The 18,996-nt window shown below is 32.0% G+C and overlaps 2 protein-coding genes across 3 annotated transcripts; both read left to right on the top strand.

Moving 5' to 3' along the window:
- Positions 1-625: 625 nt before the first annotated feature.
- Positions 626-1,783, top strand: LOC149909577 (leucine-rich repeat-containing protein 57-like). The gene has a single exon (XM_090117785.1). It carries the CDS (start codon positions 845-847, stop codon positions 1,559-1,561), a length of 717 nt encoding a protein of 238 aa, XP_089973911.1. The 5' UTR covers positions 626-844; the 3' UTR covers positions 1,562-1,783.
- Positions 1,784-6,613: 4,830 nt separating this feature from the next.
- Positions 6,614-18,069, top strand: LOC149909576 (1-acyl-sn-glycerol-3-phosphate acyltransferase alpha-like). 2 transcript variants are annotated; one of them, XM_090119613.1, is made up of 8 exons: positions 6,614-6,799; positions 9,980-10,096; positions 10,181-10,269; positions 10,391-10,524; positions 11,336-11,517; positions 15,337-15,502; positions 17,225-17,388; positions 17,960-18,069. In XM_090119613.1, exons 2-7 carry the CDS (start codon positions 10,007-10,009, stop codon positions 17,380-17,382), a joined length of 819 nt encoding a protein of 272 aa, XP_089975739.1. In that variant the 5' UTR covers positions 6,614-6,799; positions 9,980-10,006; the 3' UTR covers positions 17,383-17,388; positions 17,960-18,069. The 2 variants fall into 2 exon arrangements, with proteins under 2 accessions (XP_089975739.1, XP_089975740.1); XM_090119614.1 differs by having other exon boundaries at positions 6,614-6,803.
- Positions 18,070-18,996: the final 927 nt, after the last annotated feature.

The following is an 18,996-nucleotide window of genomic DNA, read 5'->3' as shown; positions in this document are numbered from 1 at the left end:
TTATGTAGCCTGAAAGCTTGCTGAAAGTATCAATATGTGAATTTATTCTTATCTTCCTCAAACCTTGCGATTTTTTTTTGAGTTAAAACTTATGGCTGGTTCACACTTTGATTAGTGCGAGTGCAGGTGATGAGTAGTACTACGTGTGGACAGCGACTTTTTAGTGCGAGTGTTTAGTAGGCTGTGTAGTAAAGTGAATAGAAGCGTGTTCTATTTTTTTGCGAGTGGATTGCGAGTAGCCACGTCCCGCGCGCCCTCCCTTCCCCCTCACTCGCAGTGTGCCTGCCTAAACACGTCTGGACAGGTGTGTTTAGTGTTTAGTGTTTAGCGTAGTGTGTAGCGTCGCGAATTTCACCATTGTCCTGCACTCGCACTAATCACCTGCACTCGCAGTTGAATTGGACACTACTCGCACTACACACCTGCACTCGCACTAATCACCTGCACTCGCACTAATCAAAGTGTGAACCAGCCATTAAAGTGAAGCTCCTGTACTGTATATTTTTGATAGAGTAATCTACTGTGGTAATCTCTGTGGGTAATCTACTATTATATATTCTGTGCTATTAGTCTACGCGAAGCTCTACTCTGTGGTGTCTGGTGACATTTTGACGTTTGACTTTGACAAATTACAATTCTAATTTATGCGTCAAAATTGTGGTCTAAAAATCTCGTCAAAATACTGAATACATGTTATTATAATTTACTTTCTTCTTTTGTGGATTGTAATACTTATTTGTCATATTGTTAGTTTGTTCTTTTAATATAACTAATAATTTATATGACGACTAACACGTAGTCTTACGGATTAAATAAGTGGAATAGCCGAAGAAACAACTTTTTGATGGGAAACTCTGGTTTAAAACAACATTATGAAACTGCATCTAAGACAGGTGTTCTACAAATTTCTAATCACAGACTCAAAGAAATACCTGAAGAAGTCCTTAACTTATCAGAGCATCTTAGAAATTTGGATTTATCAAAAAATAAAATTTCAAGCATTTCAGATGATATTGGTAAGCTGAAATTATTAAAACAGCTAAACTTGAATACTAATTCAATTCACGACATACCCAACTCATTATCTAATCTGAAAAAATTAGAAATGTTAAACGTTGCTACTAATAGCATAGCAAAACTTCCTGATTCCTTTTCACAATTAGCAAATTTAAAACAAATTTATTTGAGCAACAACAAGTTTAAAATGTTTCCTGTACAACTACTTGGGTTAAAAAATTTAGAGGTTGTTGATATTTCAAACAATAAGATTGTTGAAATACCGACTGGGATGGTAAATTTTTATGCAGCTGAGCTTAATTTGAGTCAAAATGAGATTTCACGCCTCGCTCAAGATTTGCATCAAGCACCGAGGCTAAAAATATTGAGATTGGAAGAAAATTGTTTGTGTCTTGATGCAATACAGCCTAGTCTACTACGAGATTCAAAAATACACACTATTAACCTTGATGGAAATCTTTTTGAAGCTAAGCAACTAGCTTCAGTGGAAGGATATAATGAGTACACTGAGCGATACACAGCTATGAAGAAAAAAATGTTTTGATGTTTTATAAACTCTTTATTGTTGTCGAGAGGCACAAAAGTGTTTATTTGTAATTAATGTCTATATACAAATTATTAATTCCAGCACTTAGCACATTACTTTTTGGCTTTAAATTATATTATGAAGAGTATGTAAATTTTACCATAGACTTGAATGATATACATGTTGTAAATATTATTTATTTAATGAAGTTATTTTAATAAATTTTGCTATAAATACTGTAAATATATTATTTTATTACTGCTTGTAATGCTTAAATGTTTTTTACATTCATACAAGCTGTCCTGGCAAACATTCTGCCTCACTCTTATTATTTACAGCTATGAATAATAAATGTTGTCCGATTCTTTGATCTTTCCAATTTGGACAAAAACGGCAGGAATAAATAGCTTTCTGCTGGTGAATGAATCTTCAATATTGGTATACCAGTTGAACAATGGACCAGGAAAATCGATTTTATTCTCATTATTGAAGATATCTAATTATTTCAATTAATAGTAATGTAGTTTTTGCATTTAAAATATCAATTTATATGTTAATGTTAACATAGTATAAAACAAAGTCGCTTTCCCTGTCCCTATGTCCCTATATCCCTATGTCCCTTTGTACGCTTAAATCTTTGAAACTACGGAACGGATTTTGATGCGGTTTTTTTTATTAGATATGTAGAGTGATTCAAGAGGAAGGTTTATATGTATAATAACATCCATTAAATAGTGGAGAGAATGTAAATAATTACATTTTTTCCGCTTAAATTGCAAACGCAGGCTGAACCCTACGAGTTTTATCAAAATAATGTACTAAGTATTGTACACATTGAAAAGGTCTACAGAAAAGTCCGTGATGGTATATGTCTATCTCTTATGGGTAACCCCGCAATAACTTTTTTTTGTCATATTTACTTTTTACGACAAATAATGGATAATTTTCGAAGCGATTTTAACCAATACAGCATTAATCCTTAACCAATTAAATACCTTGAATACATTGTTCATTTAATATAGATCTATATGGCCCTTTACACCGTATGATTTAAGTGAATATTTTCGAAGATAATACAGTTTTAAAAATTGCGGGACGTAGCGTTTGCGGCGGTACCGGCCGGCCGCCATTGCACCCGTGCGAAGCCGGGGCGGGTCGCTAGTATGTTATATAATGAAGGCTAAAATAGGTATAGCCTGGTATAGCTATTTTATTTTATTAATAAAATAAAAGTTCTGATGTGGTTCTGATTCTGTTCTGCACAGATAATAAATATTTACATTATCTGTGATATAAATGCAGGATGTCAATGTCACAGATCTATCAATGTGGAACAAGTTATAAAATTCAGAAACCAGATGGCGCTGTGATTAATTACAAAAAACATTGTCAAGGCTTCTTTCAACCGACTTCAAAAAAGGAGGAGATTCTCAATTCAACAATAATTACTCTTACCTCAATACTTTCGCCTGGGTAACCCAATTTGATGATAATCTTTATTTGAAAGCTACTGCTTATAGTGTAGTATATTTATCACTATTCATCACTACATAGTATAAAACAAAGTCGCTTTCTCTGTCCCTATGTCCCTTTGTATGCTTAAATCTTTAAAACTACGCAACGGATTTTGATGCGGTTTTTTTAATAGATAAAGTGATTCAAGAGGAAGGTTTTAGTGGGTATATAATTTATTAGGTTTTAGACAAAGTGGGCGAAGCCGCGGGCGGTAAGCTAGTTATTATAATATAATATACCTACCTGTGATACCTACCTAAGTACTAAAAGCATATAATATTTATTTATTTGCGCTAGTGCCGCGCCGCGGCCGGTTGGTCTTATTTAAAAATTGTCCAGTTACAGTTACGCTTTGACTATTAAACCACTGCTATAAAATTATCGTGTCACAATGTTATAGTTACCATACTCCTCCGAAACGGCTGAACCGATTCTCATAAATATTGTTTGTTTATTGAGAATCGACAACCATCCTTTTCTTCACTTCACTAGAGATTGTCTAATCTAAAAATGAACGCCCCTCCACTGTGTTTACGCTCACATTCAAAGTACGTGTATAGACGCAATACACACAAATTGGTCTGCCTCATTGGTCGTTCAGTCCTCCAGTCCCGTCCATGCCCGAACGACAGGACCAGTTGGCCAACTAGTGCATAAATGACGCGATGCACGACAGAACGGACGTGTCATTCCGTACATAGCGCGCTCTCCCCGCCATACAATGCTAGGCACCTGAACTGATCGCCCGATTAGTTGACAAATCAGTGCGCGAGTGTCAAAGTTTGCAGTAGAATCGACGCGCGCACACATATAAAGTGGTTCAATAATTATTTGTCCTCACACATTGAAACAATTAAGTTTAGTGGAGGGGCGTTCATTTTTAGATTAGACAATCTCTACCCCTATGTGACAAAAGTACGGCAGAACAACATTTGCCGGGACAGCTAGTTAGTAGTTATATTTAATTATAATTAGGTATCCCCTTTTTTGTTTTAATTTTTAATTTCAAATGCTTGTGAAATCTATTAGAAATAAAATTATTATCAGAATAGTAATCCCTATCCAATTTAATTGTTTGATAAACAAGGTTCATTATCTACCTATGTGTAAATTCCACATTCGACGGATCGAACTTTTCGTCATAGAACAAGTTTCTTACAGAATTTTTAACAAGTCATATTGTTAAAAATTCTGTGAGAAAAACGTTCCGATTTGAACTGAATCGATCTCAATGAATGGATAATTATGGTTAGAGATCAAGAAAAAGCGATAGTAATCCATACTTTAATATTATAAATGCGAAAGTAACCCTGTCTGTCTGTCTGTTACTCAATCACGCCCAAACTACTGAACCAATTTGCATGAAATTTGGTATGGAGATATTTTGCTACCCGAGAAAGGACATAGGCTATCTTTTATTGCGAAATATGTACCACGGGCGAAGCCAGGGCGGACCTCTAGTAAAATATAGGTAAATACTAAAAAATGCCTCGGTAATGAGAACTAAGTGGGTGAAACATCGGATGATTTTTTTTAAATAATATCTATGTTTATTACGATTTATATCCGAGCAATTTTAAAAACTATTTAACACTAGAATTTTTTGGGGAGAAATTCGGTAAAACCGGCTTGTTAAAGTTATATTTCAAAGGTGAGTTGTGTAGTTATGAAGAACATTGTGAAGAACTATATCTTTTGTTTGTTGTATCATTGTTTTTTTTAATATGGGGTCAACCGGGGCAAATGCAACTATGGGGCTATTGCAACTAGTTATCATAACTAATTTATTAGAGTTGTTGTAATAAATCGCCACCTATGATTCAATAACTCAACGACTAATAAATCTTACAAGTGATAGATGGTGCCCCTACGATGAAAACTATTTGATTGATAGGCCATTCTGTCAAACCGCTATTTTGAAGTTGGTGTGCGTAAAAACAGGTGTCGAGTTTTGCAGACAAAAAAATTGTTTAGGAGTGATTTTTTGCAGGTGTTTTTGATTGGACACGATTATCACAAGCCGTTAAGCTTATTTCATTTATATTTTTAGTGCGTTAGTTGACTCTATTTTGTGTTATTGATGCAGTTACAATTGCCTCATGAAAATTTCACTGTGGGGTTATTGCAACTGTGAGGTTAGTTACAATAGCCCCTTATATTTTTGTATGAAACTAAAAACACTAGTGATGTGACAGTGTCGATATTTTTATTATATTGTATCCTTCTTGGTAGTCAAAATATACTTTCTTTATGATTAATTAAAGAAGAACCATCGATTATTTCTTCGATATTATACCCAGAGACGGGTTCATAAGTAAAATTCAAATTAGATAAAGCGTGGTTAAAGAATATAAGTAACTAAAAACGATAGGTAGGATAGTTCTGTGATTGTTCAAGTAATTTTTAGTAAACGGTTGATTAACTAATAAACGTATTTTATTTGGTTTACGTTTTAAACAATATTTAACACAAAGAATATTATTTGTTCTGACCAAAAACTAAAATTGACTTAGTAGGTAGTACACTGTTATTTTTTTTTGTTGCGATTTAAAGTGGTAAATCAAAGTAGGTACATGAGTTTTTCCTCTAAATAATGCGGCGCCATCTACGATCGCAACGTTATTGTATAGATAACGTTATTGTATATATATATAGAATAATAAAAATATATCGATGAATAAGTTTTTTGCATTCCCCCACTAATTCTCTAACAAATAGTTGCATTTGCCCCACAATCAGAAAAATAAGATTTTTCCTGAAAACTCGTCCATGCTACACGGTAATCCAGTTCAAAATCCTATGAATAACATGAAATCTCATAAATATATTCTATATTCGTTGTTTTATATGAAATAGAAGAAGAGCTATGGCAGTTAGTTGCATTTACCCCCGACTAGGGGTTAATGTAACTTTTTCTACCAATTTTAGGAAATATTCTCACTACCAGTTATTTATAAGACTACTGTATTGCTTGATTGGTTGAAAATAATCTTGAATAAATACAAAAATCACTAAATGGGTCAAATAAATGACCAAATATAAAAGGAGATAACTGCAACCGATCAAACTTGAAACTTGTTATTTTTTAGTTGCATTTGCCCCGGTTGACCCTGTAGGTATTTTCAAATATATCTTAGGGTATTTAAGTGATTACACAAAATAGGACACAGGTCATTTGCGTCAAAACAAGTCATAACCCAAAAACCTCTTTGATCTCGTAATTAGATGCTTATAGTGCTTATAGTGAAAGTGAAACTTCTTTGACAAGATTCAAACATACCAAAATCGTTACCTTACTCCATGACGTGACGGCATTGCCATGACGCGACCTTCAAATTTTAATCTCAACTGCACCAGAAGAAGTTTCACTACAAAAGTAATTTTTAAGGAGTAGGTAATTATTATATTAACTTACACGAGCTACAGGTACAGAGTGGGTACAGACGTTGCACTGTCCTATACCAATTACTGTGATTTGTGGACATTCTGACGGAGTGTGACGTGTTCAGCGCAAGGTAAATAAATGCTCTACGGCCCTAGTTTGCCTGTTTACGTTTAGTCAGTATCACACTGTAGTGTGCGTCGGTGTACTATTGTACAGCTAATATTAATTAAGTATTATCAATGGGCAATTGGGCAGTGAGCTATGGGTTATGAGTGAGAATACCCGTATCTGTTTTATTGACAATTTTATGTAAACTGATTTTGGATGCGCGGGTGCGGTACCTTGAAAGAAATTGTGTAAGTACCGTTTAATTTTCTACATAATTGAGTATTAATATTATTTTTATTTACTTACTTTTAGAAATATCGTTACATATTTTCACAAAAAATAGTGTAGGATTTATTTAAAAATAGTTTGTTAGTTACCTATTTAAAATTAAAATAATTTTGGGCTACTTAGCCTTTTGCATGAGTTTTGTAACTACTTAAGATTTTTTTTATTAAGTAAGTAATTTTTTTTATTTTTTTTCTTAATCTAATCTTTAAATAATAATTAATATCTAAAAATTTTGTTTGCACCTAAACTTTTGAGGGTCGACATTTCTATTTAAGTATGTACCTTTTTTAATTAGATAGGTCTGATTTTTTTATTATTTAGGTATAATATGACCTTTATAAAACTGATAGTGAAGAAATGTTGAAAAGAGTTCGTCGTTAATACCCAATTAATACCTATTATAAAAAAAAAAATATGCATGATGATTTTGTTTGTAATCGGACAACAACTAAAAAGAGAACGGCTACAGCGATTTAATATAGACTAAAATATGTATTATATTTATTAGTCCATGGTAGGTATTATGAAACTTACTAAACTTATATTAAAATTATTGTAAATTATTTTTTAAGAAAAAAAAATCCTCTTTTGTATGTTTGAGTATGGTTTGAGTAAACTAGTTAAATAATAAATGCATGTTATTATGCAAGTGTCGCCTTATTAAGAGGTTATCAAGAGGCTATCATTGAAGTTCGTAACTTACGTAGATACCTATTAATAATTAATTAATGTTAGGTAGGTATATGTATATCGAAATTATCCTGATTTTGATATGACATCTATGATCTACGAGCTAAATCTATGATCTTTTTTATTTTTGAACTATGAATTTAGGTATTTCAGGAGAATACAATATAGTTACATAACTAGATATGTCGTGGCCATATCGTAGATTTGCTCATTTCATGAAATGGCCAACATAGTTTGATCAGATCGTTAAATCGTCAACGTTTCACGATTTGGTCATCCAAATCGACGATCTGGCCAAATGTGGATGACCAAATCGTGAAACGTTGACGATTTAACGATCTGGCCAAACTAAATTGGCCATTTCATGAAATGAGCAAATCTACGATATGGCCACGACATGATATTTTTCGCTATTAGTATGTACACACATTTTAATAGTTTGCGAATACGTACCTATTTAGATGATTAGGTATGTAATGTATGTAAATGTAGTTTTTAATTGTGTTCCCAGAACCGTCTGTAAAATCCAATCTGGATTTAATTTGGTTGTAAAATATATACTTATGAGACAAAAGTGTCTCAATGATAAGTACTAGGTATATTTTTTTAACTAAAAAGTTAATTTACATAGACCGATCTTTCAGAGCTAATCACATAGGTAATAAAATTATTAGAATAAATAGTCCTACTTAATTAGTACAAAGACAAACTTGGTTCTAAGCAATCTAACAAAGAGCATTGTAAACAATACTAATTGAATTTATGATTACGCATCATTAGAATATAATATGCGAAAAAGCATTTTGAATTAATATTCATGTGCATAACTAATATTGTGAACTCATTATTTTTTGATATATGTAAGTACCTATATTAATAATTTATATAAATACTAGCTTTCCGCCCGCGGCTTCGCCCGCGTTTTCAGAGAAAAACCCGTTCCCGTAGGATTTCCGGGATAAAACCTATCCTATGTCCTTTCTCGGGTATCAAAATATATCTATACCAAATTTCATGCAAATTGGTTCAGGCGTGATTGAGTAACAGACAGACAGACAGAGTTACTTTCGCATTTATAATATTAGTATGGAATATATGTATGTTACACTTTGCTGTCGAAAATGAACGATTAGACTAAACATTTCACGTTGTGCTTTTAATCGATTTCAGTTAGAAATAATGTACTGACGAGTATTCTGGAAGACTTTTCCGATGGAAATAAAAAATGTTTTAGGCAATTTATCAATACTTACATAACAATTTATTTATTTAGTTACAGTGATTTGTGGACATTTAACTTAATTGGAGATTGAGTTGCTTAAAACTTAAAATCTTATAGTCCGGGATACATCGCCCATTTTTGCAAGTGATTACTATCAAGCTAATTTTTCGTGAGTAGCTTTATTTTGATGAGATGCCCAATAATTTCATGTACGAAACTCTCGATTGTGGTAGCTTACAGAGGTAACAAGGATAAAAATTTTTGATTTGACGGTTCTCAAATATTTATTACGCAATTTGTAGGACAATATGTCTGTTGAATTATATAAGTATTAAATAAGTGAAAATAAAAAAATCAGCTGGTTAGTAATCATTAATGATGACTTCGTTATCGATACACATTGGAAAGGGGGACTCTTTGATCAAACCATAGATTTTGTAGGACAAATATTTTTTCGAATAATTTAGATAATTATCTTGAGATTGAACAAAAAAAAACATTCAGTTAGTAATTAATATTTGAGAACCATCAAATCAAAATATTTTATCCTTGTTTCCTCTGGTAGCTACCACAATCGAGAGTTTTGTACATGAAATTATTGGGCATCTCATCAAAACAAAGCTACTCACGAAAAATTAGCTTGATAGCAATCACTTGCAAAAATGGGCGATGTATCCCGGACTATTATGTGTAGGTAGGTATAACCAATAGAGATAATTAATAGTTTAAATATGTTCGAATTTTTTAGCTTATCTTACCTTTTTTGTTGTGTTGTTAACATTAATGTTGTGAACTGTGGTTTTGAAAGTTGACGGTGACTGTCCATGGTCCATGTCTCGCATCACAATAACATTATATTTTGTTATAGAAAAAAGAAGCTAACGTTATTAACTACGGAATTAGCCAAAATAAGCAATATTCTTCAGTGATATTAAACTATATTTATAATTTATAACTATCGCAAAATATATGGATATCAAAATAAGTGAACGTTTCATGTAAATAATGGAAATTAAAAATATTTCCAGTTTATTAGACAAATTAGTATTGAAGTAGTAAATAGATAGTATTTAATATGTACCAAAAAGATATTACAATTTCGTAATAAAAAAATGTGATAAAATATTAAATAGAATAGTAAGTGAGTAATAAAAGGTTTAGTTCCTATCGCATTTTTTATGAAACGCATATTATTATTTTGACTAACTATTCTTTATGTTTGTTTTAGATATCATAAATGTGATAATTTATCAGAATGGCTGCCTTCGATGTTGTGCTCGGATGCGTGATGGCCCTTCTCATCATACTATTTTCCATTAGTTCTATTGCTAGGTATTACATAAAGGTATGAATACACAAAAGTAGTTGTACATTGATCACGTAGAAATAGTTAGAAATGTATCGATTATTCTTCACGTTTTTGTTTCAGTTTACATTATTTGCAGTTCTATCGCTAATATTTGCAACAGCACCCCTTCCGCTCATGCTGTTTAGACCTTTCGACCCCAAGAACGCTTTGTAAGTGATAGTTCCGTGGTAAACATACAGATTACGATGTTATTAAATATTTATTAGTTATCTGGGCATATTAGAAATATTTATTTGTTGATATAGAGAATCAAATTGAAACACTTTTTAGAATACCAGCAGCCCTTTTGAGGTTTTCTGCTCGAGTTTTGGGCATTCGATGGACTGTACGAGGGGTCGAGAACGTAGACGACTCCAGAGGTGCCGTGGTATTACTAAATCATCAGAGTTCCTTGGACCTATACAGTAAGATTTAGGAAGCATTTTCATTCAATTCATTTTTATGTGAATACATCCAATAAATTACACTACTTTAAGATTTTAATTAGTTACGAATTTGTAATAACAAATTAATTTTGACTGCATTGAACATTCTAATTATAGAATACGTAATTATAAGAGAAAATAACAAATGTTTATCTAATCAGCTGTTTTGTTAACATGACAAATGAACCTAAATACCTAATAAATTAATATCAGCCTAATCACCTAATCAATGGAGGCACGATCGATACTTTCTAGTATAGGTATAAATATATCTACCTATATTCAACTACATATATATTAATTAATTTGTAATTTTAATTATTGAATTTCTTATTTTTTATTTTTTATAGATAAAGATAACGTTGTTATTTAATCATCATGACACCCACGCAGGTGCGTAGTGACTTGTAGTAGGTAGATATATCTCACAAAATATGCTTTCATAATATTATGAACTTATGAAGTTAGGAGAAAGTTCGTTCACTCTATTACGGTCAAGATTTTACTTCCTATACTATCTCCGAAAACAAGTTTTTACGCTTTTTGAGCACCTTCTGGTATAATGTTATCTAATATATTTTCAATTTTCCGTAAGCTACGTTTAGACACAATTAATGATTTCATAAGCATATTTCGTTAATTTCCGTTGTTTTCGATTTAATCTAAACAGTTACTTATGATATAGGTAAATAATTGATTTTGAACAATAAAAAATGCAATTTCGCCAGTATGAATTAAGAACAGATATTTCTATAGTCCGTATTTACAATTTTTTTTGTCTCGATTCCAGTACTAGCGGTGCTATGGCCTCTGATGGCGCGATGCACCGTGGTGTCAAAGCGGTCTCTGCAGTTCCTGGTACCATTTGGCACTGCGGCTTGGCTCTGGGGCACTGTTTTCATCGATCGAGGCTCTGGCCATTCCGCACGGTCCGTGCTAAACCAGCAGACAGAAGCTGTTCGCGATCATAAGGTTTTAATACACACTATTGTTTGCAAATCCAGATAATAATTAATCACTCATTTGGCATAGAGCATTTAGGTATAAACTGTAATGATGCTTGTAATAACTGGGTTTTATTCATCTTAGTATTGATTCAGTTAAGGAAAACGTAAAATTTGGCGTTACCTTGATTCTTCCTCATGGAAGTGTGTCAAAGTCAAAAAATACAATGCGTTTGCAATACGTGTATTCTGATTAGTTTTCCTAACAGTGTAGTTTGGTTGCATCTCGCCTTGACAGAGAATTTACTCGGTTTATCGCAGACAATCGTTGTAAGCGTACTTATCACAATGATAATACCCACTGCTAACTATTAGGGAATAACATGAAAACTGACGCAATAGTTAGTACACTAACAATTAACATTTATTTACATTTAAAATGTAATGAATGTTTAAGATTTTAAGTTTATTTTATAGCGTTGGTAGTTAAGAGATAAGTAATCACAATGTTGCATTATGGACCGTTGCATACTATCTGTAGTGTAGGTAGGTTTAAAATTTAAATGCTCATAAGGCGTGGTCGCGTCCGACAAATGTTCATTTACACAACTATACCAACATCCGAGTTGGAATTTTGCATTGAACTATGTACTATGTCATTAGATATGTAAACATCATATTGTTTATGTTTAACACGCAGTTTCATTTAGCTTGATTCAAGATTGTTTTTTCTACTTTTATAACAGTTAGATGAAGCACGATAACAACAATTTACTTCTTACCAAACAAAATTAAAATTTTATAAAAACATAATTTCATAACTTTTCTTTCATCTGAGAAGTTTTACAAAAAGTTATGTTAAACTGTACGAAAATAAACAATAAGCATGCGGATACTTATATACTCGGAACATAGTATATGAACTAAAATCACGGTAATATTATAATAATATTAGTCTAATAAAGGACTTATCTACGATATTATTTTATTTGTTGTATGTATCTAGAACACGTAGATATGCTATAGGTACCTATCTATTACGGAATAAATAGGCACTAAACATTGGAATAACTCAAAGGGCAGTAGGTACAAAGTTCGCCGGGTCCGCTAAGTATCGGTACTCATAATATTTTAAACAATCATGAAAGTAAATATCACGGAACAAACATTATTACCGGCTGGGAACGGAATAGACGATATCATTATTTCATTTTATATCCGCAAATTAATTAGGGATATTTACTTAGAGAGCAATTTGCGTTGCATATTATGATAATTATAGGTCATTTTAATAAAGCAATTAATAAATGACAAATACCAACAAATACGCATAAAAAATATATAAAATTATAATTAATATTATATTAATTAAAGATTATTTGTTTTGTTGTTAATCTATTAAAATCGTAGATACAGGTACTTACGTGTAGGTCTACAGAATATATAATATTTTCGGAAACCATCAGGTACTTACTTAGCTAGATAACTAATATCTAATATTATTTTCCGATTGTATATGACCTAATTTAAAAAAAAAACATAATTTACCTTCAGCAAATAAGCGTTTGCAGTAGGTACCTAGGTACCCTGCAACTTGCAAGCTGCAAAATTCTTAGAGCCTACGTCAATGAATTTGGCTACGGATATGATTGATTGATTCAATTCATAGCAACATAATTTTCTTAAGGACTGGTGGATATTGCTTTAATTAGATATAATTAATTATTAAATCAATTAAAGTTCAGAAATTTAGGGAAATCTGTATAGAAAACATAACGTGATAATATTTAAGTAGAAATCATATGAAATCTAAATTATGTAGATAACCTTAAATATTTTTAAACTAAGAATTATAATGGCATCTAGCTACATATAAGTACATGTACCTACAAAGCATTCACCCGCGTCACTCTCGTTAGTTAATCACTAATTGGGACCTAAGAAAAAATAATTATACTTCCTTGTCATCGGGAACTACAGTTCAATTAATTAACTATTACAGCGTTGCAACCTTTAATTTATTAATTTAAAAATTTAATCAAATAGGTAACTCACTATAAAAATATGTAGATTTGATTAAATTATGGAAATGACTACGGAATAGTCGTCGAGATAGCTGTAGGCTGTAGGTATATCTAGATTCTAGATGATTCATAAACGATGACACATATAGGGACGACACTGCAAGGATAATTAATTTTCGTATTTTCGAAGCTAAAAATAGAAATCCCGGTCCTCTGAATCTATTTATAATAGTATTTATAAGATTCCATTTTCCGTTAGAAACTTTTTTGACGAGATGTCGAACTTGTTCACTAATAAAAGTTCTCGATTATGGTAGTCAACAGGGATATCTGATATCCCTAAGTACCTACCTATTAATTTTTCCTTGTTAACATTGTCGTCAGGAAAATCACAATTTGCCACAATAAAACAATAGAATTGTTCTAAACAAGATACATAGTTAGTTGCATTTAAAAACAGTAAACAGTTTATTGGGTAATAAATAAAGGAGTAGGTAAGAAAATTGTATGGAAAATAAAATCAAAAATAGATTATGTGTATTCTTGGTACTATACATGTACTATACGCAGTCCTTGAACTCAAATGGTTGCGCAATAATGCATAGGTTTCTATAGTTACGTGCTTTTAAAACATTTTACACATAAAAAGTAGAAATATATACATATTATGGTATAATATTAACTACCTACCCCATCCCGGAATTTCCTATGCTGAGGTGTGATATAATTATGGATATAATATATAGTTCCTTATTACTTTTGTAAGTATGATTGTGTCAATATTTTAATACGGTACCTACTTGATTTTTTTACAAGGCACTAGAGATGATAACAAAAATACTTTTTACAATTATGAGAATTAGATGGAAATCTCATCATGTTATTTATGAATTACGTGATTAATTTTAAGTTTCATGATAAATTGGCGTAGATAGCGTTGGTTTCTATTAAAAAAGTGTTTGGAAAAATAGTAGGGTTTTCACAAACGGTACTTAACTAATACATTCATTATGTTATCGATAAAAATTGATACGCAGTATTACGCCACCAGTTTAGCATTCGTAAGTGTTAACACACATGTTAATTCAATTGACCTCTGTCTACCTGCTTATTAAAAATCTTCGTGTCTTACGTGAACCGTGACTCATTAAAGACAATTGGCTAACTAGTAACTACTTATATATTTTAAAGAAAGCTCAAACGTCTACTTGTTTTTAACAGCCTTGTTTGTTTTTTCATTATGTTGATACCCCACATAGCTAGATTAAAATTAAGTCTTTCAGATATTTTTCTATACCATCCAAATGCCTTACTACTTTACTTAGAACATTAAAGTTGGTTGCTCTAAGCTAGATAGTGACATCTTCCGTTTTTTTTTGTGACAATTAGTAAGGTAACTTGACTAATAGGTAACATATAAGGGTGTGGGTTAGGTGAGGTTCGTGTAGGTAGGTAACATATAAGGGTGCGGGTTAGGGTCGTGTTTTTTTAGCTACACAAAAATAGGAACCCCGCGAAGAGGGGCTCCGTCGCTCCGTCGCCTACACAAACTTAACCTAACCCATACCCTTATATGTTACCTATTTCAATAAACTTATTGACTAATTTTACCGGTCAATAAGGTTTTTGACTGATTAAAGGTTTTGACTGTAACATACATACTCTAAGTCGAGAGTAGATAATATGGTGATGATTTGCAGTAGGTACCAAAATCTAACAGCCATAATATGTAGGATTATGGTGTATATTACCTATGTTACAATTGCTTTGTATAAGTTATTAACTAATAAAATAAGTAATATCGAATTCTTCCCTTATTTCAGCGGAAACTATTGTTGTTCCCTGAAGGGACAAGACACTCTGGTGATAAGCTGTTGCCCTTTAGAAAGGGCGCGTTCCACGTCGCTATGGATGCCGGTGCTCCTATTCAACCCGTGGTTGTATCAAAATATCACCATATAGATGCAAAAAGACATAGGTTTGGATCAGGTGAGACAGAATATTTATTTTGAACCGTATAATGGATAATGCGAAATTCTAAAAATTAATGAGAGAAATAAGTAGGACGTTCATCTGCATCATGATTGGGGTTGCCAGATCCAGGCTAATCATTTCCGGGACATTTCTCGTTGTTAGTCTCGGGACTAAAATAAGTAGGAATTAGACCTAGAATTATTGGTTGATGAAAAAAATAATTTTTACAATTATGAGAATTAGATGGAAATCTCATCATGTTATTTATGAATTACGTGATTAATTTTAAGTTTCATGATAAATTGGCGTAGATATAGCGTTGGTTCTATTAAAAAAGTGTTTGGAACTCTTCTTCAGTATTGAGTTCATTAACGTCGCAACCTTCTGAAATAAAATTCCAAAGGACTGTATTTATGGCTGGTTCACACTTTGATTAGTGCGAGTGCAGGTGATGAGTAGTACTACGTGTGGACAGCGACTGTTTAGTGCGAGTGTTTAGTAGGCTGTGTAGTAAAGTGAATAGAAGCGTGTTCTATTTTTTTGCGAGTGGACTGCGAGTAGCCACGTCCCGCGCGCCCTCCCTTCCCCCTCACTCGCAGCGTGCCTGCACTCGCACTAATCACCTTCACTCGCAGTCAATTGGACACTACTCGCACTACACACCTGCACTCGCACTAATCACCTGCACTCGCAGTCAATTGGACACTACTCGCACTACACACCTGCACTCGCACTAATCACCTGCACTCACACTAATCAAAGTGTGAACCAGCCATTATGTAGTATGTAATATACGTCAAAGATACGAACAGATAATCAAGTAATTTTATTGTTTAGTTGAAAATAGTGTTTGGCTAGCAAACAATAAAATTACTAAGGTACAACTGTAACGAGGATCGTTTTCACATTATAGAAGTACAAGGTCAACATTAGCTTACAGTCCAATTATTATGCATCAAATAGATAGTTTCTCGCTGTACCTAAAGTGTACCTATTTGTCATGAGTGAATTCCGCATCGAAATTCCAATTTCCCTTGCAATTTCTGAATGTAATTTTCGGATATATAAATACATATGTCCCTTCACTTTCTAGGTAAGTGTTTAATAAACTCTATACGGTACGCTATATTATTATAACTTAATGTGTTCGAGAGCCCATCAGGAACATGCTGTCATTTGCGAAAACAACAAAGTCGGAATTTATTTTTATTTTTCGACAGTTGCCGGGGTAAATTTGGTCATTTGATTTTGTACGGCATCTGTGTCATACTATTTTTTCTATACTACTTTTAATCAATTATTCCGCAACGCCGTACAAAAATCATGGAGACAAGGGGAGAAAATCTCTACCTGAACCTTCGAATTCTCATCTTCGAAGCCGCTGCCGTTTATAAAATGCAGGTCATTTTATCTGGAGGAATTCGAATTCAAACTAGGTTATCTATAAATATATAATTATTTTTATTGAAATGATTCACATTATTTATATTTTGAACAAATAAAAGATTTAGCAAACATTTTCTTTTTATCATGCAGCAGACACATGTTAAAAATGAAATCCCTTTAATTTTGTTCTATTTACATATTATGCATTTTTACTTTGACTCAGTCATCAACGATTTTTGACAAGAAGGCGAATTATCTGGCTCCAAGTCTACACTTATTTACTTTTTTTATATAAGATAAGAAAATATGGGAAAACATAATTATATTTATGTTTCACGATGTCGTTTCCAGGTCATATCATCATAACGATATTGCCTTTGATCGAAACGGAGGGTGTGAGAAAGGAAGACATCTCATCTCTAATAGAGACGGCGCAAAGCAAGATGCAGGAGGAGTTCAGTCGCACATCCGCGGAGACTCTTTCTATGTTACATGTAAAAGACAATTAGAGGTAGGTACCTATAAGGCTTAAAAACTATCATATATCTATATGATCTTAGATCTTCTGTTATGAGATGGTGGGCCTTTCTAGTTGTAAAATGGAAAATTTGACGATTGTACTGAAGATACCTACTAGACGATAGACTTAATTATGACCAACAATATTTTGCATACTTACATAGACGTTTTGTAAGATGTGTGTTTTCTACTTCCTTGCTAATTTTTAAAATATTTGGTAGTAAAAATAACGAAACATCGGCAAACGAAATACCGGAACAATAACTTCGCAAATGATTAACATTTAACATTGCTATTTGTAAGTTCTGTGGTTGATGAATAATGAATGTGGATTAACATAAAAATAAATTTACTTTCTGCTTAAGTAAAAGTTAGACGGTATTAAGTCGTTTAATTAGAGTGCCTGATGGAAAAACCTTTCCTAGTTGATATATTATGCTAATTGCTTGACAATATATGTACCTACATATAAAGATTTCCATACGAGGTCAATTAGATTAAAATAATATTTTATGAAACTCGGTTGTGCTGCAATAATTTTAATGAAATTATTTTTGTTTCAGGTAGTTTAAATTAACGTAAACGGGGCTGTGATAATTTCAAATGTTCGTGGTAAACATAATAATTACTAAATATATGTATAAATTTATTATACAAGCAATAAATTATTAATTTAATTTGTGGTTTTTCTAAATAATACCACCGTGTCCTTTATACACTTTATTTCAGTTTCATATTAATGGTAAAATATACAAAAATAGTTTTAACTGTTACTGATAGCTGACTACACGTACGAAGTGATTTAAGTATATATCACATTAAATTTAACAAGCGCTTATAAAGTAATAATAATACATAATTAATTATATAAGACCAAAATAGAAGTTTCTAGACAAATGAATTCATAATCTAGATCATTAAGATATTTTATGTATTATTCACTCATTTAAGAACGTAAACAAGATTTTTTTTATATTGACGTAGTTTTGCGTATAGTGCCAATATTAAATTTTATCAAATAATAAACATGATAAAATACATCACTTAATTTGAATAAGACGTAAGTGATTAATAAAATTATTAAAACTACAAACACATGGATTTTGTCAATGTTGTGATATCGTTAGAGGCATATTTAATATGGTTTTTATCTGTGAAGAAATGGAGCCTCTTTCGTCAATAATTAAAAATAATAATCTCGTTATAATATTGGAAACGTGGCGAAACACCGATTCACTTGTCAATTCAAAATGCATTAAGATTAGGAATACATTGTCTTAAAAGGTAAAATATTAAAAAATGATAAGTAAGGAATGCACTATAGTCCTTTTCATTTAGGATGATTCCTGTGACACTTCATCGTGTTCCGAATTACGTATTTTATGTTTAAAAAGTCAAAATAATTTTAGTGCATAATATTTTTATTTTATGGCGGCATTATTACCAAAAATATAAAAATGAAACATCTTAAGCTTATAAATCAAAAACAGTATTGTTTAGTTTAATATAATGAAAAATAAAATAAAATAACACAAAAATATAATACCTACGCAATTCGTGTACATGAAATGGATCGTTGAAAAATCATAGAGTTGGAAAATCAT

The sequence above is a fragment of the Colias eurytheme genome, chromosome 3 (assembly GCF_061535395.1).
Source record: "Colias eurytheme isolate Ceu_HAF_F1 chromosome 3, ilColEury1 Martin Lab GWU primary, whole genome shotgun sequence".
Classification (NCBI taxonomy): domain Eukaryota; kingdom Metazoa; phylum Arthropoda; class Insecta; order Lepidoptera; family Pieridae; genus Colias; species Colias eurytheme.
Note: the sequence above shows the minus strand (reverse complement) of the source record. Positions and strands in the feature narration are given on the sequence as shown.